The following is a 27,461-nucleotide window of genomic DNA, read 5'->3' on the forward strand; positions in this document are numbered from 1 at the left end:
CATTCTGCAAGGGACACAACCAATAGCACATGCAAGCTGACGGGGTGAGAGAGGTAAAGATTAGTCTAGATATTTCCTAGAGGCTTGCTGAGAAGACAGAAAGAATCACAGGCAAGTCAACAAGGCTGAAAGGATCTAAAAGGTTGGGCAAGGCTGTGGGTAGGGGGTTTAGGAAATACCACCGGTACACTGGTAAATCATTTAAAAACAAAATAAGTGTGAAATGTTGTCACTTGGGTGTGGGCCATTGGATGAGGAACAAAGGTACGTACTGAGCAGCCAGGCAGAGAAACAGGATTTTACAGGTCCATGTTCTGGGAGCAATTAGCGATGGAACAATCTCAGGTCTTAGTGAAGTGAGATACAGGACGGGGAGCTCACATTTGCCAGGAATGGTGGCTCCCTTTCATCAGTGAGAAGATGATAAGCTGATGAGAGTGATGATTGACAGCCTTAAATATGACTTGATTCCACCGTGGGATTATTTTCTCCGTTGATTGAAAACATTCACATCTCTTCACTTTCTGAGGGTTGTATTTAGAGACACAGGACTCTTTTTGAGATATCTTTGAGAATTAATGATCTAATGTGACTCAAGGTCAAGCCTCATTATACAGTAATATAAAATAAAAGGGTAAAGGTGATTAAACTTATGTAGGGCATAAGCTGAGGTTACATTTTTTGTAATAGGATCAGATTTTGACTTCTTATTTTTTCTTTTCTATTCCCTCTCATAAAAACTTACTTGAAAATGTATTATAATTTCTGGCTAATCAAATCTTAAACGTATACCATATCAAATCTTTAGGAGACTCTAAATTACAGAGTAATTTTTTTTTTCTTGTAGAACTGAAACTGTGCTCTTTGACTAACTAATACCTCCTCTTTCCCCTGCTTCTCCCAGGTCCTCCCAATCACCATTCTACTCTCTGCTTCTATGCGTTTGACTATTTTAGATGCCTCATATAAGTGGTATCATATAGTATTTGTCTTTCTGTGTCTGGATTATTTCACTTTCATAACATCCTCCAGGTTCACCCATGTTGTCACAAATGGCAAAATTTCCTTCTTTTTAAAGGCTGAATAATGTCCCATTTACCACATCTTCTTTATCCACTCATGGACATTTAGACTGCTTTCCTGTCTTGGCTGTTATGAATAATGCTACAATGGACATGGGAGTGCAGATATCTCACTAACATCTTGATTTCAATTCCTTTAGATATATAGTCAGAAGAAGGATTGCTGGATCATATGGGAGTTTTATTTTTAATCTTTTGAGGAGCCTCCATACCGTTTTCTATAGTGGCTGCACCAATTTACATTCTCACCGGTAGTGTACAGGGTTCCCTTTTCTCCACACCCTCGCGATACCTGTTGTCTCTTGACTTTTTGGTAATAGTTATTCTAACAGGTGTGAGGTGATATCTCACTGCGGCTTTGATTTGCATTTCCTAGATGATTAGTGATGTCAAGCTCCTCTTCATATTCTTGTTGGTCATTTGCATGCCTTCTGCAGAGAAATGTCTATTAAGTTCCTTTGCCCATTTTAAAATCAGGTTATTATTTATTTATCTAGTGCTGTGAATATTATGAGTTTCTTATATATTTGGATATTAACACTTTATTAGATATATAGTTTGCAAATATTTGCTCCCATTCTGTAGGTTTCTTTTTCATTTTGTTGATTATTTCCTTTGCTGTGCAGAGGCTCTTTAGTTTAATGCAATCCCATTTGTCTATCTTTGCTCTTGGTGTCATATCCAAGAAATTATTACCAAGGCCAACGTCAAGGAGCTTCTTCCCTATGTTTTCTTCTAGGAGTTTTATGGTTTCAAGTCTTATATATACATCTTTAACCTATTTTGAGTTGTGTGTGTGTGTGTGTGGTGTGTGTGTGTGTGTGTGTGCGTGGTGTAAGACAAGTCCAATTTTATTCCTTTGCAAGTGAATATCCTGTTTTTCCAGCACTATACGTTAAAGAGACTATCCTTTTCCCATTGTGTATTTTTAGACCCTTGTTGAAGATCATCCATTGACCTCATATGTGTGTGTTTATTTCTGTGCTCTCTATTCTGTTCCATTGGTATGTGTTTTTATGCTAGTACTGTTTTGATTACTATAACTTTGTAATACAGTTTGAAATCAGGAATTATAATGCCTCCAGCTTTGTTCTTCTTGCTCAAAATTGCTTTGGCTATTCAGGGTTTTTTGAAATTCCACATGAATTTTAGGATCCTTTTAAAGAAATTCTCTAAAAATTGTCATTGAGATTTTGACAGGGATTGCACGGAATCTGTAGATTGCTTTGGGAACTATTGGCATTTTAACAATATTAATACTTCCAACCCATGAACATGGCTATCTTTCCATTTATTTGTGTCTGCTTTAATTTGTTTCATCAGTGTTTTGTAGTTTTCAGTATACAGATATGTCACCTTTTTGGTTAAGCTTATTCTTAAGCATCAGAGCAATTTTTAAAATTTATACATGGATACTGAAGAAATATTTTATAATTCTAAATGATGACTATACATTGCACAAAAATCTTTTTTGGTGAATTTACATTTATAGTTACAGTAGGAAGACACTAAATTTGCAGCAGCATTCTCTATGATTTTATTATTATTTTTAAATGAACCCGCCAGCATTCTGCAGCTGTGCTTAAAAAAAAAAAAAATTGAAGGGGTGTAAAGTTTATTAACAACAACAAAAGATAGAACAGTAAACAGCTACTGAACATGGGATACTTCCTTATTTACAAGTTTCGCTACAGAAGGCCTGTTTTAATCAGCATTTCAAATAATCAAAGGAGTACAATGTTCCTTTTTCTCCTTTTCAGAAGAAATGGAATGAGCCCTCAGGCAGCCACCAGCTTGGGAGAGTTGGGGGTGCTGTGTTGAAGCATTAGGCAATCAGGCTAATTTCCTTATGCTACTTCTCAGGTTAGAGGGAGGAGGAGAAGCAGCAGCCAGATTCTCACTCACCCCTGGGCACTGGGGGAAACTGTGGCGCTTCCTAGGTGGAATGGTGAAAGTTGAAGTCAGCTCTTGGTATTGCCCTGGTCTTTGGCCCAGCATGTTCCTTTGGGGTCCACATTTTCTCATTCAAACGGGGACACATGATTGATAACAGGAGGGAGAGTTGAAGTAGGGACCATCCTGGGAAACCTGTAACTCACTTCTGAAGGTCCAGAAAATTCCTTACTTCCTTATTTATTTACAATATTCTCTTTATATCCAAAGGCGAAATTGCACTAACCAGGTAATTTGTATTAATACTTCTGTGGTTTCTCTTTGGAAGAATATGTGTGGTGGAGTCGTCCACGAAAGGAAAATGTTAAAATCCAGGTATCACAGAAGAGTTTGTGTTCAAACCATCCTTATCTCTGGTGATGGATGGGAGGTTGGGGATGAGAAATAGAAAGGTGTCTGGATAAGGTGACAAAGGGACTCATTCTTGGTTCACACAGAGCACGTCTACTGAATAAGAGTATGAGCTCAGTCTCCATAGTCTGGATCCAAACTTTGTCTCTATTACTATCATTACCTTTGCGTGCCTGTATTCTAAATCCCTAAAGTGGGGTTAATAATAGTTCTTGCCTCATTGCAATGTAAAAATCGTAGCGTGGTGCCTGATCCATAGTTAGTGCTCAGTAAGTTTTACCTATTATTAAAGCACTTAAAAGTTGACAAACATTTCGCCTACAGACCATTTTAATGGGGCAAGCATGGGCAGAGGCTACAGTTGCAGGGGACTCCAACTCTAAAGAGTGCAGCTGGAGAAAAATGCATTTAGTCCAACTCCTGCCAGATAGAGTACAGCACAGCCAAAGGCTGGAGGGAGGTGAGCTCTGCGTTCGTGCTTGCGCGGGTAAGGGGTACGCAGGATGAGGCTCCACTCCTTCCAGGGCACGCACGATCCCGGACAGTTACTAAGTGGCTTTCCAAGCATTCAGCGGGTTCTCTAAATGAACGCCCAGTAAACATTTGAGCCAAAGTCTTAGCCTATCCTTAGCAACAACACGTGGGTCAGGCCGTGCTCACAGAACAAATGGCCGGTCTGTGCAGGCATCGTTCTCAGCGGTTTAAGAGCATCAACTCACTCAGAGGCATCACAGCCCTGGGAAGTAGGTGCCCTTCACATCCCTTTTTGTAGGAGCCTGCCCAAGGTCAGGCAGCCAGCGAGGGATGGGCACGATCCGAACCCGGCGGCCCACTGCCTGCGCCTGGCGCCCAATTCGCCGAGGAAGGGGCCCCGGGAAGCCGCGCCAGCAGCCGCACTGGAACGGAGAGCTGTGGGCAAGGGCGCGAGGGGTAGCCGGCCCCCCCGCCCCGGTATCCCCCGCGGAGTGCGGGTGGGGGACGCAGACCGAAGCGGGAACGTTCCGGAACCCGGGTGCGCGGCCGGGGGCGGAGAGAGGCCCTGGTCCGGCCGAGATCCCGCACGGAGCAGCGTAGCCACGGAGCAGGCCCCTCACGCCGAGAAGTCGCGGGGTAGGGGCGCGCGCACGGGCTAGACCGCACCGCAGCGCACGCGCACACGGGGGCGCAGGCTCGCCCGCCGCCCAGGATGAGACGGAAGGCATGGAAAGTTCCAGCTGGTTCGAGAACTGTACGTAGCAAGCGCGGCGGCAGCGGCGGCGGCAGGGTCGGAGGGGGCGTGCGGCTGCAGCTGGAGGTTTCCGCCGAACCCGCGGTGCCTCCCCCCGCGCAGCACCTGCGGGGCCAGGGTGGGGGTCCCGGCAGGGACCGCGGGTGGCGGGGAGAGCGGCTGTGCAGGGGGGAGCGGCGCAGCCGCCTTACAGAGGGGGCGTGGCTTGGCCTACGGGGGCGTGGCTCTCTGAGGGGGCGTGGCGGCCCGTCTGCGCAGCTGCCAGAGCCTTTAAGCCCGGGCTCGCTCGGCCGGAGCGTGCTTTCGCCGCCTGGGAGCTTTCCGGCCCAGCTGCCTGTCCGGTCCCCGCGGTCCCCGCCCTCCTGCGATCCGGGAGCCGGCTCGGTTCGGAGCCGAAAGCTGTGCGTTCGGGCATGCCCCGCTACGAGCTGGCTTTGATCCTGAAAGCCATGCAGCGGGTAAGTGACCTTCCCCTCAGAGCCCGCCTTCCCGCGCGGGCGCCCTCGCAGCCGCTAGGCCGCCGCCCCCCGCCCTCCCCGCCCTCCCCGCGCGGCCGGAGGGGGCCGGGGCCGCGGGCGGCGGGCGGCGGGCGTCCGCGCTGAGGGGGCGCGTGGGGCCGGCCGGCCCGGCGAGGCCGCGTGCGCGCGGCCGCGGGAGGGTGTGCCTCGCACGCGGCCGCCGGGCGGTCTGGCGGGCGGGCGGGGGACGGGGGGCGGGGCGGCCCGCGGGAGTCCAGTGGAAGGTCCGCGGGAGGACACGCGCCAGCGCCCGGCCCCGGCCCGGGTCCCGCGCCCGCCGTCGCGAAGCTGCCTCGTCGCCGGCCCCGCCGCTGCCGCCCGCTCCGGCCCAGCTCCGCCGCCCACCCGCCTCCGCCTCGCCTCCGCCGGCCGCCCCGGAACCGTCCGCGCTCAATAAAACCTTCTCCAAAGCGTGTTTGTGCGATTGTCTGGACCACGGTCGCGTAGAACCGGCTCTCACGTCAAAAAAAAAAAAAAAAAAAAAAAATCTTTGACTTCTCGTTTTCTGACTTCAGCGACAATCCTGCTCCGGGTGCCCTTAGCCCAGTTTCATTCATCCAAGTTGTGGCCTTTTTTGCGCCTTCTGGAAGAAATTTGGCTCCCTCTGCTTTTGATTGCTCTTGAGGTAGAGGATTTCAGGTTTGGAGGGATGTTAAGCGATCCTGCAGTCCGTTCACTCCAGGTAACGCTGTGGCCGAGGACAGGGACCCGCGGCCCGGAGGCAGCTCTTCGTTCTCTGTTCTGGGTCAGGTACTCCTCAAGCCGTCGCCGAAATCCCCATTCTTCCGTGAATTCGGTAACGTAGAGTGTGGTGTGTGCTTTTTTTCTTCCCCCCCTTCCCTTCCAGGTATAATAATAAAAATGATAATAATTCGATGTTCGAACTTTGGGAAGATAGCTTCCTACAGCGCCAGAGGCTTGGGCACATTCCATGTTTTGGGTCAGTTTTGAAACGGAGCTGTTAGGAAGTTAAGCCTGGGGTCTTGGTCCAAGCGCTGTTGAAACGCTGCCAATCACAGAGCATTAGAAAATCGTTCCGTTCTTTGCACACTATAAAGTGGAAAAGACACCAGTGTCTCTCGATCAGGTCTGGAGAGTCTGGTCAGGCATGCCATTGTGTCCCCAAGCTTGTTCTCCCTGAATTTGGGGGAGGGTAAGATTGCATTGTTTAGCCTCCTGAGTATTGCCCCTTTCTTGGACCTCTTCCCTCTATACTGAAATACACTGCTTAAAAAGAATGGGAACAATGAAGAAAAGAAAAGTACGGTATTGAAAAGGAAACATTTAAAATTATGTGGCAGTTTAAGTCCTCCCTTTAAGTTACGCGTTTTAGGAGCTATCAGAACCTGGGAAATGGAGATACTGAAATTTCTTTTGTTTCACCTTGTTTTAGGGAGAAAACAAGTATCATTAAACAGTCAATGTATTTGAGTCAACGTATAGACATAGTATTTGTTCATTCCATAAACCTTTGGAATGAAAATTCAGAACTCTTCTTTGTCTTTAGCATAGCTGCCAAGTACTGTACATTTGTTAACAGAGCTTCAAGTATGTTAGTTAAATGTATTTCCTCTGTGTTCCTTTTTTTTTTTTTTTTTTGGTATCCTGTAACAACCAGGATTCACAGTCTTTGGTGTGGATCATACATTTTTTACTCCAGTTCAGATAAGCCACGTAGTACAGTTTGGTTAAAATAATAATTGAATTAACCTTCCTTGAAATCCTGGTGAGGTTGGGCAGGGGCCCTTTGCAAATAATCAAGGTGAACTCCTCCCTGGAGGCGGAGGCCTCCATGGCTACAGATAAGGACATTGTAACAATGATGAAGTTGTGTTGAAGAGATCCTTGACCTAAATAAAGTAAGATTAAACGACAAAAAATTTCTCTTTTTATATTGTTCATAAAACCTGTTTTTGAGTAGGTTGTCAGTGGGTAACAAACACAAAGACTTACTGGTTTTGAACAGTTTTGCTTGCTTTCCATTTGGGGAAATAGGATCCTAAAATAAGATCCATACTTCGGGGGAAATGAATGGAAAATGCCACCATGAGCTTGTATATCTCTGACAGGCTTTGGGGAAGCCTTCCTTCTAACATGCAGTGGTTTGCAGTTCCGCTTGCAGGTAGGCTATTCTATGTAACTCCTCAACTTTAAGATGCATATCTTTTATATTTTTAGATTCTGAAAAGTATACCTCTTATGGTGTACCCCTTGATGACTTATTTTCCTTTCCCACCTTCCTCAGATCATTTATGTATCTTGGAATTGAGGAAATATTCTATGTTAGGCAACTCTTGTAAGAGATGTGGAAGTTGCAGTCTTTTCTTGGATTCCCAGAGAGGTTTTCCTGTTTCTTTTTTGTGGTACTCTGTAGGCCTGAAGAGCATTCCTCTCTTTAGGGTGAAAACTGAGCATAGAAGAGATTTAAAATTTTAGATGCAGGTACTGTGTTGAAGCTCTCACAGCATTTCTTGTGTTAAAGACCCACTGCATTGTAGCACAGACTCTTGCGGGAGTCCCCATTGGAAGATTTCAGGGTGTAGTATATAGAATGAATCTTTATTGAACTATATACAGTTGTGTGTTAGTCACTTAGAAGTTTCAGTGCTATCTTTCTCTCAGTTTGCAATTGGTAGTCCATTATAATGAATCGCTGCTTGTGTTGCGCTTTCAAGTTTGTGTACTAACGAATGTAGATACCAGCCCTCCCAAGAAGAAATTTATTTGCAGGTACCCTTTAGCTTCAATTTTATTAAAACGTGTGTATGTAAAGTTGTCTTTCTGTATTCTCCCTGTTTTTAATTTAACGTGAAAAGTAGATAAATGTGGTTAATTCTGAAAGTTGATGCGGTAGAGTAATGGATGTTGTGAAACCAGACTTTTAAAGGTGATGACTAAAGCCATTTGAAAAGGTGGTTGCTTAGACCAGTTGTAGATCATTAGGTAGAAGTGTCTCCAGAAGAAAAAGGTATTGAAAAGTCTTGTCATAGGTCAGCATCGTAAGAGTTTTATTCCTTTCTGGCAAACGCGGTTTTCAAGGCTGCAGTATGGAAGGACATAGCTGTAGAAGAAAGATCACAAGCTGCAGGGTTCCAGGCAGTCTCAATTCAGCATATGGAAAACCTTTTCTAACAACTGAAAAAGTAACGAATTGCCTGTGAGATGGTGAGTTTTCTCTCCCCCTCTACCCTGACCTCTTGCAGTGGGAATGTTTAGGTAGGTAGTGGAGGAGCGGGCATGCATTCGGTAGGTGAGGTATGACACTGACTTTTGAGCTCCCCTGAGAGTTTGAGAAATGGCTTGTCCTTTGATTTCACTTTGAAATTTGATTTCACACATTGGTATTTCATTTCAGCTAGGTAAAAGATAGATTGAATAGACAATTTTTGAATTTTAAAGCCACACACTGTGTTGAAAAGCTGTGTGAACTTTGTAGAAAATTTTTACGTTTGGGATAGGCTCAGGAAGAGGAATTTTGAGGTTCAAAAAAGATCTATGCAGGACATTTATATATTTTGGTTACTTAGTTTAGGAACCCTTTATCATGTCTCAGCACGTTTGCCCAGAGGATGATCACAATTGGCATATTTAGAGTTGTGAAAGCCCTGGGAAAATAGTTTTTCCTGAAGCCTTCTCATTGCTGCTAAGGAATTTTTACATGAAGAATTAAAGGTTAATGGTTTAAATAATAATTAGTTTAATTCTAAGTGAATATAGGTGTGTACCAATAAAATAGCATTTATATGTCCTCTTGCATAATTTTTCAAATAGGAATAAAAGTAGATAGCTACTTTGGAAATCAAATTCTTTTTCATTGAAAGAGATTTCACAAGTGATTTTATGTTTAATATCCTTCATTTTTAATTTCATTGAAAATCAGATTATATTTTAAATTTTACGATAACACTGAAATAGTTCTATGTAAGTAAAGAGTTTTACGATGTACTGAGTTTAATTTATGCCTTGGGTTTTATAAGTTTAGAAATAGGAGTGTAGTGATATTCCTAAAACTGTGCAAAGCAGTAGGTTTTCTGATAATGCAGTGAAGGGTCCCTTCTGTTTCTCCTCAGTCAAGACTTCTTGGTTAGAAAACCTGGCAAAAGTTGTGTACTCTAGAGTTGTATCCCAAGTTTAGGATCTTGTGAAAGTAATTGCTCCAAAATGTTTGCATTTTAGATACTTCTTGTAGGCATAGGGTCTAACAATGAACCCAAGTATAGAACTGGCCAACCTTAGGTCATTGCAGCTTGGCTTGCTTGGCAACATTTGATAACTGGGAGCTAGTGATACTTTTGTTGTCAGTTGGTGGCAGACAGAAGTTCAAATGGAAACATATTTGTTCTGGTTGTCAGATGGCTAAATTAGACTCTTTTTCCTTCTGTGAGCCCTCCCTTAACAGCTTAGCTTGTAGCTTGTATCTTTAATAATCACCCTTTGTGTTTTGTCTACTTGAAATCAGACAACTTAAAATAGTTATCCAGTAATGAAAGACTTGAGCCTTCTGGGCAATGTTGTACTTTCACTTGGTACTAAAGTTTTCTTGGGTTACAGCTTATTGCCGCAGCAAGTGATTGAAGAAGGAGTCCTGTTCCTGCCCCTGAGCTTACAGCTAAGGTACAAGGAGTGGCTTGGGGGTAAGGAATCCTTCCTCACCAGACATGGTTTGTATATATGAAGACTGCTTCTCAGAAGTTTGACATTCTGCACTAAATTCTTTTGTTATTTGTGACTCACACATTCAGTACAGCTGTTTGTTGCTTTTTAGAATCTACATGTTTCATATGCAGACTGCTATTGAATCTTCTCACCTTTAGATTATAAAATCACTTTAAAGAAAACTAAGTGTGAAAGCATTGAGGAAATTCTGAAGTAATGTTTTTCATCAAGTACCTTCACTGTATTTGTAGTTCAGGTAGAATTTATCTGTTCAAGATGAGGAATACATCTTTTTAGTGGAAGGCAGTTCTAAACCAACAAGGAGGGTTACCAACACATGTAGTTAATCTCTTAGGGGAATCGAATTTAAGGAATTAGTCAGATTTAAAGAAATCATTCAAATTTAATGAATGTTTGGTAAGTTCTCAACTTATCTAAAGGAAAAACTACCCTCAGAAGTTCGGAAAAAGACAGTTAATCCAGTCCTGTTATCCTTCTTGTACTTAGAGCAGGAGCTGGCAAACTATATGGTTCACAGGCCAAATCCAACCTGTCACCTGCATTTGTATGGCCTGTGAGCTTAAGGAAGGATTTTACATTTTTAAATAGTTGGGGAAAAATTAGGAGTATTTTATGAAAGTTATATGAAGTTCAGATATCAGAGTCCATAAATGCAGGTGTTTTGGAACATAACCCTATTCATTTGTTTATATTTATTATCTGGTACTTTACAAAAAAAAGTTTGCTGACCCCTTATTTACAGACACATAATTTCCTAGGTTCACCATTTCTCTTAGCTTCTTATGGTGCTGTTTTCTGAGATTTCTGCTTTGATTCCTTCCTTTCCCTCCTCTTTATATACTGTACCTTTGCCTTCATGTGGTTTGACCTTCATATGGTTTGCCTTTTTTTTCGTAACAAGTCAAGAGCTCTGGCATTTTGTACTCTTCTGTGCTGGTTATAGCCTCCTGGATGTAACCTTGGCTCTGCAAACTCAGTGTGGTTGAAACTTAATGAGTTACCTACCCCAAAACTTGTCTAACTTATTTCGGTTTGTGGCTTCTGTTTTCTGTCACATGTGGCTGAACCAATCCAACTCTTTGTTCCTTCAGTCTCAATCACATATAGTCTCTTCTCTGCCCTAGCTGAACTACTTATGTTTCTTGCTTGGATTCTTGCAGTTTCTTAGGTGGTCTCTCTAACATATTGCTGGGGGGAGGATAATCCATGCCTGTAAATATGTTTTTTGGAGTGCAAGAATATAAGTTCTTGAGATACTTTGAAAGAGTTAAATTGGGATGCATTTTTAAGGAAATAACACAAACCATTGTTACAAAGCATTGTATAACGATGCCTTTTTGATTACATCATTACCATCCCATATCAGTTGATTGTGTCAGCACCATTGCCAAATTACAGCATATTCAGAAATGTGCTCTTTTTCAAAGATATTCCTAATGAAGTCTGGCATCCAAGGCCACCTGTGATATGACTCCAATCTTTTTTTTTAACCTCATCTCTCAATTTCTTTCATTCTCCATTTCGTATAGTACTGAGTAAAGAGAACTGCTGTAGATCCCTGTAAATACCATGCCCTTTTATTTCCTTCGGTGCCTGTGTCACACTGCTTTTCTTGGAATGCCCTCCTGTATTACCCCATCATCTCCATGAAAACATGCTTCAAGTTCATTTTAACTCATTTGGTAATGAAACAAATACTGAGGACCTGCACTGTTATGAGTATAATATTGCCTTTGGACTTGCATGGTGTGTTTCCATGTCTTATCACATGGACCACTTTCTACTTAGTATTACAGTTAATTGGTGAATGTTTCATACCTCCTTTGGTAGGTTACATGTTCTTGAGGGTCAGGTCTGTTTCATTCCTGTCCTCTGCTTTGCACACAAGGTTGATGTTCACTTAGCTGCCTTATGGGGATTCCTCTTCTATCTGTCTAAAACAGTTCTTGAATGTGAGATAGCATGCTGACCTCTTGTGCTAGTAAGTTGCTTTCAAGGCAGTGCACTTTGCACTGAGGGAGTTGTATGCTCATCAGAAGTTGTGTTGGTTTCCAAGACTATTTCATGGCAGGTAATCTTGCTTTTATAATAATTTAAATATGTAAACTGATGAAATGAGTGCAAACTTTTTTTTTTTTTCCTGAAAACCAAATTGGATTCTTTGGAAAAACTTGCTAAAGGTGAGTCACTAAAATAACGGCTGTAGAACTAGATATGGCTGTAATAACAAAGTTTTGGAGGAAGAATAACAATAATCCAGGATGATTCTGTACGTAGACTGCTTTACAAGATTTCTTAAAGCTTTCCACTTTAATGAAACTGGAACGGAGATTGTAGATGATGCATTTATAGATACAGTTTAGATCAAGCAGCAGGAACTTCGGTCAGCAAGAAGCTCCACATCATCAATCCCATTCTCCAAGTGCTTGACCCCATATTAAGATTGGCAAATACATTTATGTGTTAAATGTAGATAAAATGTTTGTTATGTATGTATGATTTTTTGATTTCCTATTTTAGCTTTAATTCCTTTTTGACTTACTACTTTTGTATATGATTGTTTTGGATACAAAGGCTTTTGCTTCAATAAGTGCTCCGATTTTTGTTTTCTAAATGAATGGAAGAAATTAAGATCCGAAATGAAGACCCTGGTTGTGTTATGTTGGAGTAAACAAAGAACTGACACTGGGACAGCAGAAAGAGCTTTAGAAACAATGAACCTGGTTTTGGTTCCTGGCACCTACGTCCTAGGAGTCTTAACCCTCTTGGATCCTCATTTCTGTCTCTAAGATGGGAGTGATCCCTCATTTGGAGAGTCTTTGAAGATAAAGTGGTAACACGACCTTAGAGGTAGTAGGTGTTCAGTATGTCATTAAAGTAGCTTTGTGATCTCAGGCAAGTTATCAAACTTTATTGTGTAGTTTTCCATTATTCCCACTTTCTTAATGAAGAGACTCCAAAAGATAAATTTTCTTATGTGTAAGCTACCAGAATCCAAGACTGAATCAAACCTGGGATATAGTACTTGCTTAGAAATTTTTGTATTAGTGAACATGAACCATACTGCATAATAGCTTGCATGCTAATTAAGCAAGGTCTAGTTTCTGCATCCGTGAAACGTAGAATGTGTGTGTGAGGGAGCCCATGAAGGAACTCCACTGCTTGGAACGGCCTCTCTGTCAGACAGATGTGCAGCGTTTATTCATCAGCTACTGGCCTTTCCCAGGCTGAGTGCAGTGGGATTCCTCAAGAACTAAATTGTTTGCAACTGGGCTTTATGTTCATCTCTCTCATCTGACCTTGTATAACTAGTACTTAGGTTTAATGTGTTTTTTAAGTGAGAAGGTTGGGAAAAGTGAAGAACAGGGAAAAATCTGAAGAAAAGAATTACTTTAGATAGGCTAAGTGTCAAGGTGATTTGAGGCAGGTGGAGGGAAAACTTAGTATTTTAATCTTCAGTAAATGTTTGATTGCTAATTGCCAGTTGCTAAATCTTTAGCGATGACCCTTCAGTAAAATCAACACATGGAGCAGATAGATCATAGCCTAATTAATTTCTGCTGCTACGTGATGTCTTCAGTTAGTATTTTACTTTTCATTTTTGATGGAGCAATGTATTATAAAACTACATCTTTCCTTTTAATTGTTGATTTTGAGAGATTTTTCCCCCTCCTATTGGTACAGATTTTTTTCTTATAAAGGAATTAAAATACAACAGTATTATTTTATTTTTTAAACATCATAGCATATGTTGCTGGAATGTATATGTTTCATTAACATTAACATGTTAACATTCATTAACACGCTTGATTGATTTTTAGATAATTGTCTTGTAAGCCAGGGGTACCTCTGATCCAAGTCAAAAACAAGACCATTTGCAAGAGAATGCACATTTTGTATGATGTATACTTAACTGTCAGTTTTTTAAGTCCAACTTTGTTTCAGACTTAATTTGTGACTTTTTTTCTACCTGATTATTTTACTCTGAAGCTGCATAATGAAATATTGGGTGATGTAGGGTATTGGGTGCCATATGAAGCGGGGTTGAGAAATATGTGTGTGTGTGAGTGTATAATAGTGGATGAAGAAACAAGAATGTGACCAAGAAGATCGAATAGTAATGCTGCTAACTTTGAAATCATTTTCATTGTGTTTGGAGATGGCAATGTGAAGTGTAAATATATTCATGAGTTAATGAAAGCTGTTTAACAAAATTGCCTAAGAAGTAGAAAGGTTATATGTTGAATTCTTCTGACTATGGTGTTTTAAAAACTGGGTAAGTATGAATCAGCCTTATTTTGTCATAGTTTGGAGTGTTGTAATCAAGACTGAAAGGGGTTAGGTGGGCCCGTGGTAAAATGGTAGAGCTGCTAGGGGTGGGGGGAAGGTAGGGGTGTGTGTGTGTGTGTGTGTTTGTACGTGTGTGTGTGTGTGTGTGCACATGTGCTGGTGGAGCTGGTGCTTACCACTACAGTCTATTATTGCCATGGGGAGTGTGGGCCAGGTTTTGCCAGCTTGTCCTTTTCTATCCTATTCTTAGCCGGAAATCCAGATTTTACAGGAAGTCTGATTTTTAAGGTGTTGCAACTAAAAATATTTAAGCACCATGGACCTAAGGAAATGTATCTGTTGGTCAGGTATGGCTACCATCTTGTAATTTCTGCTTTAGATGATGGGCTTTAGATGTTCTTTAAAGACACCCTTAATTGCCTTTAGAACTCTTTTAGCATTTAGGTTACAAAAATTGCTGCTCACACATTGACAGAACCCCTCTTATTAATTGATCATTGATTTACAGTAGGACTAATACTTAGTAAACGGCAAACATGTTCATGTCTTAAAAGTAGTATCAGTTTCTAGTTCTGGACTCATGGATTACGTACGCCCATTTAGGCTAAGTGTACATACAGACTTCAGACAGTTGCACAAAGACTGAGGTATTGACTTAGTGTGAACTGTCAGAAATTGGTATTCATAGTCCACTTTTTCTTTAGGTGTCTGGGTGATTGCTTATTTTAAGCATACCTTAGTACAGTTTGGTTTACACCCACTGTACTAAAGTCTTACAGGTTTGAAATACTGCTTCCTGGAAAAGACTGCTTTATCTAGAAAATGACATTTTTTTGCTCAGGGTATATCTGTGAAATTCACATTAGCTTATATGACACATGATCCTTGGAATATAGTATTACTATGAAAAAAATTAGGTGCCCTTCTAGTCAGAGGATAGAACAAGAGGATGATACACTATTGTAATTTTTGTCCAGGTTTCATGTTTCCATGGAATGGAAGCCAAGTCATTACCTTGACTGACTTGCCCTTTTTGTCTTTGTTACTTCCCCACTCCCACTCCAGATACATAACAGCAAATTGCAAATAAACTCAGGTCCAGTTTGTCCCTCCCTACCTCTCAAGTCCAGGATACACTTGATTTGTTCCCATCCCTCTCCCCATCATTTTTATTATGATTACAGTGCCCTAGTTAAGGGAATCCTTACCCACTTTGGGGACATTTCAGTAGAGGCTGATGTGGATGAGAGCTTAAAAATGGAATTGCAAGTGAAGGTAGGGACTTAAAACCTCGACCTGGAGCTCTCAGTGCTCATAAAGTGGCATTTCCCTGCTTCTGTCCTAGCATCAAGAATTCCCGGTTTCGGATTCCCTGGCGGTCCAGTGGTTAGGACTCCGTGCTTTCACTGCTGAGGGCGAGGGTTCGATCCCTGGTCGGGGAACTAAGTAAGATCCCACAAGCCATGTGGCGTGGCCAAAAAAAAAAAAATTCCTGGTTTTGTCTTTGTTTAGACTTCAGTGTCTCCTTGACACCTACCTTGCCTATTATAATGCTTTAATTTTGTCAGATGTAGAAACCCAAGTGCAGCTATAACAGCCAGATTGCTGTGGATGTACTTCAGTATGAGAACACATTGACTGTGTGGTGGTCAGGTCATAGTTGAGCTTGGATTTCAGGTGCTGGGAAGGTCCTCGTGTGGGAACCCATGTGTAGTCTTTGCTTGTATTAGAAGGATGGAGGACCAAAGTCCCAGATACCTGTCCTGTTTTCAGTTGTTCAGGTGTCTTGTGTGCAAATTATGAATATAAGACATTGTTCAGTACTGGTTTTGATTTGGATTCAAGGTGAGTTTCTGCTGCTGAATAAAAAGCGAAATTTTGGGGTAAGATCTTTGCCAGGCGTATGTTGCAGGGAAGGTGTACTTAAGTGTCCTTTTAAAAAAATTGCTTCAACCACTATTAAGTAAATATATGACCCAGTAGTAGGTTGTTTTGCTTGTCATTCTTTTGTGCTGGTATATTGCTTGCCTTCTGTTTTGTTGGCAGTTATATGAGAAAGCAGTTTTGTGAAGTATACTACCTTGAAAACCTTAGACACCGAGTTTCCATCAGGGATGATCTTTAGTCCAGCAGACTCTAGTAGCATGATTGGTCTCAGGAATGCCATTCTTACGTATAGACTGAGGGCCAGGAGTTTGTGCAAATTCAGTTTAAGGAGATTAAAGTGAAGAAAAGAAATTCCTTCTAATATCATTTCTTTTATTAAATATTTTATCTGATTAGGATGAAATAATTGGAAGCTACTTATAATTTCAAGATCTCCTACCTTCTGACATCCAAGGAAAGCACTTCTGATCTTATTTTTCTGGATTTTTATACCAGTCTACTAGTTCTATCTTTGAAATGTAAGAGAGAAATCCAGCTGCATTTGTAATCTACAAAACCATGCCTCAGTTTTACGTTCACTTCTTAGGTTCAGTTCAGGGCATAATTTCTTCCAGTCCTTCCAAATTCTGTTAAAGTTATCCTGTTTATGGTCCTACTGTTTACTTCTTGAAAATCCTGTATTCCCCAAACCTTGGAGAAGATTAGAAGGTTTTAAAACTTTCTAACCAAAAGTATCTGCCTGAGGAAACATCCCAATTTCAGGATCTTCTATTTTATGACTTGGCCTCCTGGGAGAATTAGAATCTGGTCTACTAGGAAGACTCTTGTGTTTACATTTTCTGGCCTCAGTCTCATGGAAAAATGAGAAACTTCTTGGCCTCTGTTCTTCTAGGAACATAAAATTGGAACCAAGTAGGATGAGAACAGAAAACCTGACGGTAAACCACCAAGTTGACCTGGTTGGATGTCCGAGATCTGTAAATATTATGGTTTGTAATACTTAATTCTTAGTGGCTGGTTTAAGCAGGGTGTGTGTGTGTGTGTGTGTGTGTGTGTGTGTGTTACATATGTGTGTGTGTGTGTATTCCCTCCACCCCTTGAATATTCAGCCGTCTGAAGGGTTAGATAGTGTGATCTCCTTTTACACATGAAAAAACTGAAGCAGAAAGGTACCCGGGACCACACAGCTCAGTAAGGGGCCAAGTCAGGATCCTAAAGGCAGTCTCAAACTAGAAGCTATACTTTTGATCACTGCATCTGTAGAAAACAGTGTACACTGTACTGGTATTAGAGCTATAAAGTCCCTTTAGACTGAAGGATACCTGTTTTGAGTGCCTAGTAGGTGCCAGCACTACCATGTGTTTGGGGAATAGAGTGGTAAACTGTAGGGCAAAGTTCCAGCTTTCATGGGGCTTACATTCTAACGAGGGAGACAAACTAGCAGATGCTGTGAAGAGAAACAGCAGGATAAGGGGACAAATGTGGCCTTATATTTTCGTTAGTGCTCAGGCAAGGCTGAGACCAGTGAGGGAGCGAGCCATGGCCGTTAACTGGGGGCAGAAGAGCAGGGATGAGTGCAGAGGTCTTGGAGTGGTTATATTAACATGGCATTCAATTCAGCAGGCTTTTATTTTATAGGTAGTCCTCAAGCCTTTCCTGAAAGAGTTGACAGCATGTGACAGTTTAATGCTTGCTTTTTTTCCACAGGACTTTTATCTAGTAATCTATCTTGATGAAGTTGGCTTGAGGTACATGTTTTTCCCATTTTAGAGAAGTGAGAATTAAGATGTGGACTCGAGCATACGTAAAGGTGACTCGCTTAACGAATCCCCATATTGTACCCATCACCCAGTTTCAGCAGTTATCACCATTTACCACTCTTGCTTTAGCTCCACCACCCCTTCCCGTTATTTATTTATTTTTTTTGCTGGAGTATTTTATATTTTCTTAACTTTATCTTAAAATTTTAAACCTTTAGAAGAGTTACCAGTATAAGAACCATTCAGTTAAAACCTGTATGCTTTTCACCTAGATCACTAATTTGCCATACTGGCTCTTTTTTTTTTATCATTTGAGAAGAGTTGCAGGCATTGTTGACATGCCTTTCTTAGGAATAAGGACTTTCTTCCTAACCATAGCATGACCATTACACTCAGATTTGACATCAATACAATACAATTATAGAATGTTCAATTTGTGTTCTAATTTACCTTGTTATTCCAGTGTTATCCTTTAGTTCTTCAGTCCGTTATTCAGTCAAGGCTCATGTATTTGGTTGTTGTTTAGTCTTTTTGATCTAGAGCAGTTCTCAAGCCTTTGTCATTAAGGACAGTGTCACTTTGAAGAGTCCAGGCCCTCTGGTCTGGAGAATCCCTCAATTTGAATTTATCTGGCTGCTTTCTCTTGATTAGAGAGAGGTTAAACATTGTCGGCAGGGATGTTACAAAGGGTTGTCAGTTTGTCCCACTGTTGGGGATGTCAAACAATTATTTGGTTTAGGTGATATCCACCAGATTGCTCCATTATAAATGTACCTTTTTTCCTTTAGTAATTATTAAGTGATTTATGGAGCGACAGACTTGGTTGAGACTCAATATTCTTTTCTCCAGCAGTCTTCCACTGGATTTAGCATTTATTGATGATTCAGAATCAGTTATTGCTGGAGTACTTTAAAGCAAATGCAGATATAAAATTTCTCCTGTAAATATTTATCATGTATCTAAAAGGTAAGAGCTTAAAAAACAAAAACAAAAAAACCCACAGTGCCTTTATGCCACCTCACTACAATTCCTTAACATGTACTATCCATATTCAGATGCCCTGAATTGTCTCAGTTGTTTCTCTGCAGTTGATTTGCTTGAATCTGAATCCAAGCATCCACAGGTTGTATTTACTTGATGTTTTTGCAAGTGTTCCTGGGTATAGCATTCATGTCTGCCTTTAGAGATAAGATTAATTCTTGATGGGTGTAGATGTTGACAGCCTCATGCATCCATTCTGAAGTTCCCATCAAACTTTCTTTCACCTAAGGGTTCTAGCATCCATTGTAATCATTGCCTAGGGACCTTATTTCATTAGGGATTACGAAAGGTGATTCTCAGATTGCATCATTCCTTCTGTATTGATGAGCAGATTTTTTTCTGACCTGTGTTTATTTCTACTTTTTTATGTATACCTTCCTGGGGAGAGTTGTAAAAGGATACATTCTGCATCTTTACTTTACAGAGGATGGTTCTGGACTTCCTTAGTAGTTCTGTAATATGTCCTCAATTTTCTCATATGTAAATTTGGGGGTAATTATGCCTACCTCTTGGGGATTTTGTGAGGATTAAATGGTCCGGTACATGTAGCTTAAAAATGGTGCCTGGCACTCACGTTGGGGTAAGCGCTAGTTATTAAAGTAACTTTTTCATTTAATTCTTCAAGTGTAATGGAGAGGCAGAGATGGGAGAGGTGCTTCATGCGTTGACATCAGCAGGATGCTTGAATTTGTATAGAGCGAGCTGAGGGAAGTGCTGCTTGCCCACACCAGGCTGTCCTTTTTGACTGCATGGAAACAACCATAATACACGAAGCATATGTCACTGCACACTGTGAACTGGATATTGACAATTGAAGAGGTAAAATCTGGAACACATTCTGAAATGGAGTTAGTACAATGAAGGGAAGTAGGTAGGTAGGTAGGATGAGATGGTGGCTCCAGGTACAGGTTTTTACTATGTCATGGCCCTTTGGGATTTTTATCTGAACAAAGGGCAGCATGCTTGCCTCGTCTGATTTGTCTTGTTGTCATTCTACACTCAACTAGAGCTGTTTGAGATCGCAAATCACTTTGGTAGGGGAGAAAATGCTTTACTTCTTCTTGGCCTTTTAATCTGCCTTCTCTTTCTGCTTTTAAAAAACCCCACTGTTGATAATTATGCAGAGTGTTGGAAGTTTAACACTCTTTTTTTTTTTTTTTTTTTTTGCGGTACACGGGCCTCTCACTATTGTGGCCTCTCCCGTCGCGGAGCACAGGCTCCGGATGCACAGGCTCAGCGGCCATGGCTCACAGGCCCAGCCGCTCCGCGGCATGTGGGATCCTCCCGGACCAGGGCACGAACCCGTGTCCCCTGCATCGGCAGGCGGACTCTCAACCACTGCACCACCAGGGAAGCCCAGTTTAACACTCTTGATCAGGTGTTCAGTCATTAATATTTGATTCATTTATTTAAACATTTGAGCACCTGCCGTGTGCAAGATAGTGTTCTAGACACAGACCACATCAGTGAGCATCAGAGACTAGAGTCTCTGCCCTCGTGGAATTTACATTTTAGTAGTGAGGTGACAGTAAGTATGAGGAAGTTGTATAGTATGTTAGAAGGTTTTGAATCCTGTGGAAAAAAATAAAGCAGGATAAGGAGAGATTGAGATGGTTAGGAAGTTACTTTTGAGCAAAGACAATGAGAGGAGAGCAAGTCTTGTGAAAATCTGGGGGTGCAGAGTGTGTCCTGCACAGGACACAGGAACAGGCAGTGTCAAGGTCCCGAGGCATGTCTGGTACATTTTGCGTTGTGAGTGAAGAGGTGACTGCTTACTGTGTTCATGCCCTGTAGTGGGCCAAGGACCAGAGCTTGGAGACAGGTTAAGAGGCTAGGGCAGTTAACCGGATGAGATGGAATGGTGATTTGGATCAGGGTGCTAGTGGTTGAGATTCTGAGTGGTCTGATTCTGGATATATTTTTTGAGAGAAAGCTAACAGATTTTGCTAATGGATTGATTATGAGTGGGTTGAGAAAGTGAGCAAGCCTTCAGGGATGACTGATAATTTTGGGCTTGAGCAATAGTAAGGATGGAGTCGCCATTTTCTGAGGTGAGGAAGATTGAGGGTGGAACAGCTTTAAGGGAGTGAGCCAAATTATTCATACTCCCAAGGGAAAAGATAGGTGGTTACAGACACTTCATTCAGTAAGGACGGTGGTCCATAGATTTTGCTATGAGAACTCATATCTATAGATCATATAGCCCGTTCTTTTAACCTAATGTCTTAAGGATGTAAGAGTTAGCAGATGAAGGAAGGCTGAGATTCATATAGCCTGTGCTAACAAGGTCAGATGTAGAATAGACTTTGAGACTTAATTTTTTAACTCTAACACTGAAAAAGAGAATGGAGGCAAAAGCCTTGGACTTGGAGAGTGAGAGGCTGGTTGAGCCTTGATCTTCTAGCCGAATTTCCTGCTCTGTGTGTTTTTACTTACCTAAGAAGCTTGTGCCTGGGACTACTTTTTGTTTTGAATCTCTTCGTTTTCTTCATACATATATTCATCACAAATGACCATACATGAATACTTCAGTTGGATTTTATCCTGTACACTCTTTGCAGTCTCTTTCGTTAACATTTGTTGTATATACATCTCAGTTGTTTTCTCTGCAAACTCAAAATTTTTAAACATGGGTGATATTGAATGATCTGTTATTAATTTTGTTTGTTTCTATTAATAAATGTCCTTTTCATTAAAGATAGTATTGCATAGTGATTAAGGGAAGAAGCAATTTAAACCTAGATGGGAGTGCAAATCCAGATGTAAACACAAACAGCTGTATCCTGGGGTGTTATACTACCTCATTGGTTTCAGTTTTCTTGTGTGTAAAATGATCATAATAATTGTATTTATCCCATAATTGTTGTGAGCATTAAAGTAGTGCATACAGCACTGTAGGCACAGTACCTACAAGGTGTTAGGACTGAGTGCCAGGTATTTATTTTTTATCTCTGTTATTTATAACTCATTTATGATAACTAGTTGTTTGCAAGCAGCTAGTGCTGAGCCTCTTGAATTCTTCCCATTAAAAGTTAACACAAAATGCTTAGTGATTGGAATTACATGACACGGTATCATAGGCGCTTCTACTCCGTTACTTTACGCTTTCATTTCTCTCAAAAAATATAGGTTATTGGAGTTTGCTCCATACACATGTTCTGGTATCATCCACATAGGGATTGAAACCAGTGGTAGTTTCGAATTTACCCCCATATCCAAAAGGTCTTCATTGCTGAGACTTTGGAAAAATAAAACCAAAAAGACCCCTGGTGAGCCACACTTCTACATTTGTAGAAGCAAATTAAAATGACTATCTCGGGGGATGTGTGTTTATGGATGAAATGATAAATCTGGTGATTTATGAACTTTTCTAGGTGAATAAGATTTTATTTGAAGAAATGGATTACTTACATGGGAAACCATCCCTCCTAACCCCCCACCCCCAATAATTTGCTAAAAGTAGGGCCATTCTGGTTGGTAAAGGGTTGCTGGAGGGGGTTTAAATCCCTGTTCACTCTGCCTCACCTCCCGCCCCTGTGATGGGACACCCCCATGTCCCATCTAGGAACCCTCAGAATATAGTTTGAATGCCATTTTGAGTTCATTCACGGTTTCATACATTTCTTACATACTTCCAAAAACTTGAATAGCAAGATTGTAGGTATAGTAGAAATGTTTTGCCAAAGAAATTTAAGGGCAAGCTCCTTAAATGTTTTAGGGACTATTATATGATGACATGTCTTCAGCTCCACTTGTAATTTAAAATTGGCTGGAATTCATATCTGTTGTATTAGAAACACTCATTTTCCTTTTGGTGTCACTGATAAACTGCTATCATAGCCAAGTTCTACATTTTTAAAGTTAAGCAAGGGTTGAGGAAGGCCCTGTTATGAGTATGTATATACCAAGCGCCAGGAACCTATTCTACTAGAGGAGTTTGCTTTGCTGGACTTTGAATCAAGATAACAAAAGTGAAAATGTGTCTGAAAAGTCCATAAGTAGAATTTTATATAAATTTAGTGAGTTTTTTTGTATTTAACTTGAATGAAGTGATGTAGATAGGAGCTAATAGTTGAGGTGGTTGGGAGCCTGTTTAAAATACTTGTGAGAGAACTGCATATTTAATACATTATTTAGTTCTTTTTATCTATAAACTTTTATGAGGCTCCTAAAACACCTGGGGTATCGTTGACAGTAATTTGAAAGGCACCGATATCACCACTTCCAGTCTATGCAAGTTGTAGACAGTGAAGTGACGTTTACTGAGCACCTGCCTGTTGCACTGGGCAACACACTTTCTAGGTGTTACTTATTCCTTATTAAACCATTAGGAGCTGCGTGGTGCTTTCATTTTACAGATGAGCCAGTTGAGGCTCATAGAGATTGTTACTTGCCTAAGATCCTGCAGTTAGGAAGTGACAGAGCTTGGACCCCCAGCCCTTCAAAGCTCGTCTGCTTGCTTGACCATGCCACCTACACATGTAAGTTTTCAGATGTGTCGGTGTATTCTGTACCCCTTAAATTACTAGTTAGTAAAGGGAATATTTTCCATTGGATCAGAAAATGAGCAAGACTTGGCAAGCCTACTGTTGACAGTAGTGGGCTCTGCCGACTCAGATTGTCCTTTCGAATGTTAGGTTTTTAAGTCGACCCCAAAGCTAAAAAGGTTGTGGTTGGGTCACTTTGAGGGTCACTTTGTTCTACTCTTTGGTAGTTCACGAGCCTCATTGAGTTTATTATGACTTGCAGCCGTGATGGCTTGAAGGTTTGTTTTTCTTGTTCTCTGTTTGGTTTTTATGGCAGATGACTTTCTTTTAAGAGTGACCATACATCCTGGATTTTACAGAATGTCCCAGAATAGCTTCCTAGTTTGGAAGATAAACTATATGTTCTCCCTAGATAATAGAAGAGAGATGTTAGATTTGGTCATAACTAATTATGTTTTGATTATATTACCTGAAGGGGTTTAATAGCTGATTTAAATTTGGTCTTACCTATTTTACTCTTTCTAGTTCAAACACAGCAAATATTTGTGTACACTTGTTTATTTGGATTAATTCTTTAACTGTAATTTAATTCATCCAAGTAAATGCAATAGTACTTTCGTGTACTAAGATTTTATTTTAATTTTGTGTGGAACTATCAACAAAACACTGCTTTCTGAGACAGAAGCCCCCTCCTGTTGGGGAGAGTCTCTCTGTTTCACAACACCCTTGTGTTTGATTGACATCAGCCAAATTGCTTACATTGGCCATCATAACTAGGAGACCATTTCTTTATACATTCTACGTGTATTACTCTCATTATAGAAATAATCGTTTTCTTAAAAATGCACTACCAAGGAGCCAACCCACATACTTATCATTACTATACCTACTTTATTACTTGTCCAACATTTCTCACTTACAGGATTTATCTGAACCGTGAACCAGTTTAGTCCTAGAAATATAAAAACATAAATTAAAAAATTGTGTTTTAGCTGGAGAAAAAATTTTGCCATGCATATTCTTTCTAACAATAAAGGAACTCTGGATAGTGTTCGTTATATTTTTGTTGTAGAAATGTTTACTTCTTTAAAAGAGTGAGAAAAAATATGCAAAACTTGTATATTTTATTTGGAACCATTTTTTAAGGATTGCACAGTTTATCTCCTAAAAGGCTGTGACAGTCTCTCTTAATGACTAGAATGTGAAATTTGGCTGCATTGTATTATAGTATTTTATATCTTTCTGTAAACTAATTTGATCTGTTTTTGTTTTTGTTTCCTTTTCCAGTCTTTACTAGGTGCTGGTCTCTGGATGTTTTTTTGTTTAAATTGGAAAAATCTTAAATCTGTCCACAGACTGATATGGTATCCAGTGAGATATGGGGACTGTTGGCAGTGGCTTTTGAAGGATCTGAGGGGGCAGGAAGAGTTGAGAACTCGGCCTTGAGCTAGTGTTTGGCGTCATCCTGCTGCCTCTCCTGTGGGCCCAACATCTTTTCTCTCTAGCTTACCTGCCAGCTGTTCTAGGGAAGTTAGGGGTTAGACCAGTCTAAGCATTCATCAGGGAGCGGAATATGGCTTAGATATCTTACTTGCATCATATTTGACAATGGGAAACAGCGTTGTTTATTTTAGCAGTGCTTCCTAGTGCTCGGAGAAGGAAGGGCCTGTTTTGTTTCTGAGCGTTCTGTTTTTTGAACAAATAGGTTGCTGCAGCAGCCACTACAACACATACCCCCTTCCACCTTCCCTCCAAACGAAAATAAAAACACTGTGGGTGTTTGTCCCTTCTTGAGGAGACAGATAGTCAAGTATTGCCGTTGAGAAGAGAGACACTTGAAATGGCCCTTCTGACCAGTGAGCTAGGCTTATCTGTGTGTAAGTTGGAACAAAATGGCAAGGGTACGGCTTGGATGTTGGATGGCAGTGGGAGCTCTGTTGGAGGCAGGGATCTCCTAATTGCCAACTACAGTTTTCTTTGTAATTGAGGAGCTAACCCTTATACTGAAATGTTACAGGTACCCTTTTAAATAATTAATATTTATTAGTCACCTGATTAGATTTTATTAAAAATTTAGGTAATTCTTCCTAAATAATGTCCAAGTATTTTTTTTTTAATAACTTGAACATTTTGGGGGTCAGAGAAAGTAGTCATAGAAATACAAGCAGCTTCAGGTTCGAGCAAGTATGAAGTGATACAAATACCAACTTTTAGTGTATTTTATGTTTTTGTGTGTGGCAGTTTTACTCATGCCAGTCATTATTGACACTGGCTTTTAGGAGGAAGGATTTTAGTCAGTTTTTTTTTTGGTGTAATTGTTGTAGTGCTTTATGCTTAAAAAGGCATAAAGATGGGTTTAAGACATTTCTACTTGGCAGCATTATTAATTAGACCTAATAACCTAATTCGGCAGCGTGTTTATCTTTAAGCATTATTTCCAGCTCTTTTCCTTACCAGTAAGAGGTGTGTTGTTAAGTGTTTAGTACTGTGATCCGTTTGGAAAAGAGGTGGCTTTTAGTATCATTTATAGGACTTAATGATTTTTAAAGGAAAATATCTAGATTCATCAAAAGGCATCTGCTTTGTCAAGCATAAAAAAACATTTCACTCTGAGGTTGCCTTATCTCAAGAGGAGAAATCACTTTAGGAGTTAACATGTGGAAGGCATTAGGTTGAATAACAAAATGTTTTTCATATTGGTCTTTCAGCTCCAATTATAATAACTTTGAAGATTCAGAATTTGTCTCTTTTTCCAGGAGAAAACCCGTCATATTCATAAACTCAATTTTAGGTAAATTTAAATGTCTGTTTTTCAATGATTTTCTTAATCCAGGACTGAAAAAATCTGATTGACTTATTGAAGATAATTTATTATCTAATGGTTTATAGATGTCTGTTTTGTTTAGGTTTGGAAGATATAATAATAATGATGTTATTTTTCAGTCTTCCAGAAAAATTTTCTCTTTCTTCCTCCTCTCCTTGCTCTGTATACCCTTCAACAAGAAAGCATTAAAAGGAAAAATTATTCAGCAAAATCAAACCTTGAGTCAGTGCCTTTATCATCTCAGAGGTTCTCTTGGAAATAATGCCTGATGAAATGGAAGGGAAGGAAATTTCTTTAACATTAAAAAAATCTTTTTTTTCAATGTCTCCCTTCTAGGTAGCAGAGTAAAATTTTAGGGTTGTTTATAAGTTGTATGTTCCTAGTTTTTTTTGTGTGGAACATCTTGTTTCCCCTTAGGGCAGGAGTCATGTCACAATTTCTAGGTTAATATATGATGACTAGCACAGATGTACATTTGTAGTAGGAATTAGGAAAATTTTGTAACAGTAGTCTGCACAGACTAAGCAGTACTTGGTATTGTGTTTGGGGGTAGATGATAATACTTAGTAAATACCTGTTCTGTCCAGGACCCTAACTGGCTATAAAATACATTACTCTTAGGATTCACAGTATTTGAAGATTCATTTTGGTGCCCTTATTTATTATGAATAATTAGTGTCATCCACCCCCCCCACCCCACCCCCGTCCCCAAGGTGCTTTAAGACCTTGGTGCCTTTCCAATCTGAGACGACCACACTAAGACAAGAAAGGGCAGTGTCATGGTGGGCAGTTCTTAGTTGCCAGAGAAGTTAAGCCACGTAGTTAGGAGGTCAATGAATTTTTGTTCTTCGTTCAAAATGATAAATATTCTCCCTGACTTTAAGTATCAGATGTAAGAGTATGGATCGCTCTTTCCTGGGGAACTAAAGTGCATATATTTTAAAAGTTTTTTTTTCCTTTTATAATGTCTTGTTGCGCCGTTTTGCTAGACTGAAAGTTTCCTCGTCGCTTGGTGAGCCCCCCCTCTAATTCAATCTTTGTCTTTTGTCTTTGCTGCCTTGCAGGGTTGGTACAGTAGGCTTCACTAGACTTAGCTGCAACTCAGAATTTCTCCTCCAGCACCTGAGTAAATGCTGATGGTCTTGTGGAGAGTGGATTAAGAGTACGAGCTAAGTTCTCAATCCCAATTAAGAAGCGGAGGAAAATTTAAACTGTCTCCTTCAAAGTTTATCACAACCGCCACCATCAAGACAGCAAACCAAAGGACAAAGACTTTGACCTGCTGTGTTGCTCTGTGTAGTCCAGTTCACGTATGGTTTACAGACTTGGCCGGGGTTACTAATGAGTAAATAAAAAGCTGGAC

General features: G+C 40.6%; 1 protein-coding gene across 2 annotated transcripts; it reads left to right on the forward strand.

Annotated features, from left to right (window-relative positions):
* Window positions 1-4,203: 4,203 nt before the first annotated feature.
* Window positions 4,204-27,455, forward strand: LOC307053104 (uncharacterized protein). 2 transcript variants are annotated; one of them, XR_013810898.1, is made up of 3 exons: window positions 4,204-5,072; window positions 25,983-26,065; window positions 27,163-27,455. XR_013810898.1 is itself a non-coding variant. In XM_079704408.1 (2 exons), the coding sequence occupies exon 1, from the start codon at window positions 4,573-4,575 to the stop codon at window positions 5,050-5,052; it is 480 nt and encodes a 159-aa protein (XP_079560534.1). In that variant the 5' UTR covers window positions 4,204-4,572; the 3' UTR covers window positions 5,053-5,072; window positions 27,163-27,455. The 2 variants fall into 2 exon arrangements, 1 of the variants encoding a protein (XP_079560534.1); XM_079704408.1 differs by lacking the exon at window positions 25,983-26,065.
* The last annotated feature ends 6 nt before the right edge of the window (window positions 27,456-27,461 follow it).

This window comes from Hyperoodon ampullatus (assembly GCF_949752795.1).
Source record: "Hyperoodon ampullatus genome assembly, chromosome: 5".
Classification (NCBI taxonomy): Eukaryota; Metazoa; Chordata; class Mammalia; order Artiodactyla; family Ziphiidae; genus Hyperoodon; species Hyperoodon ampullatus.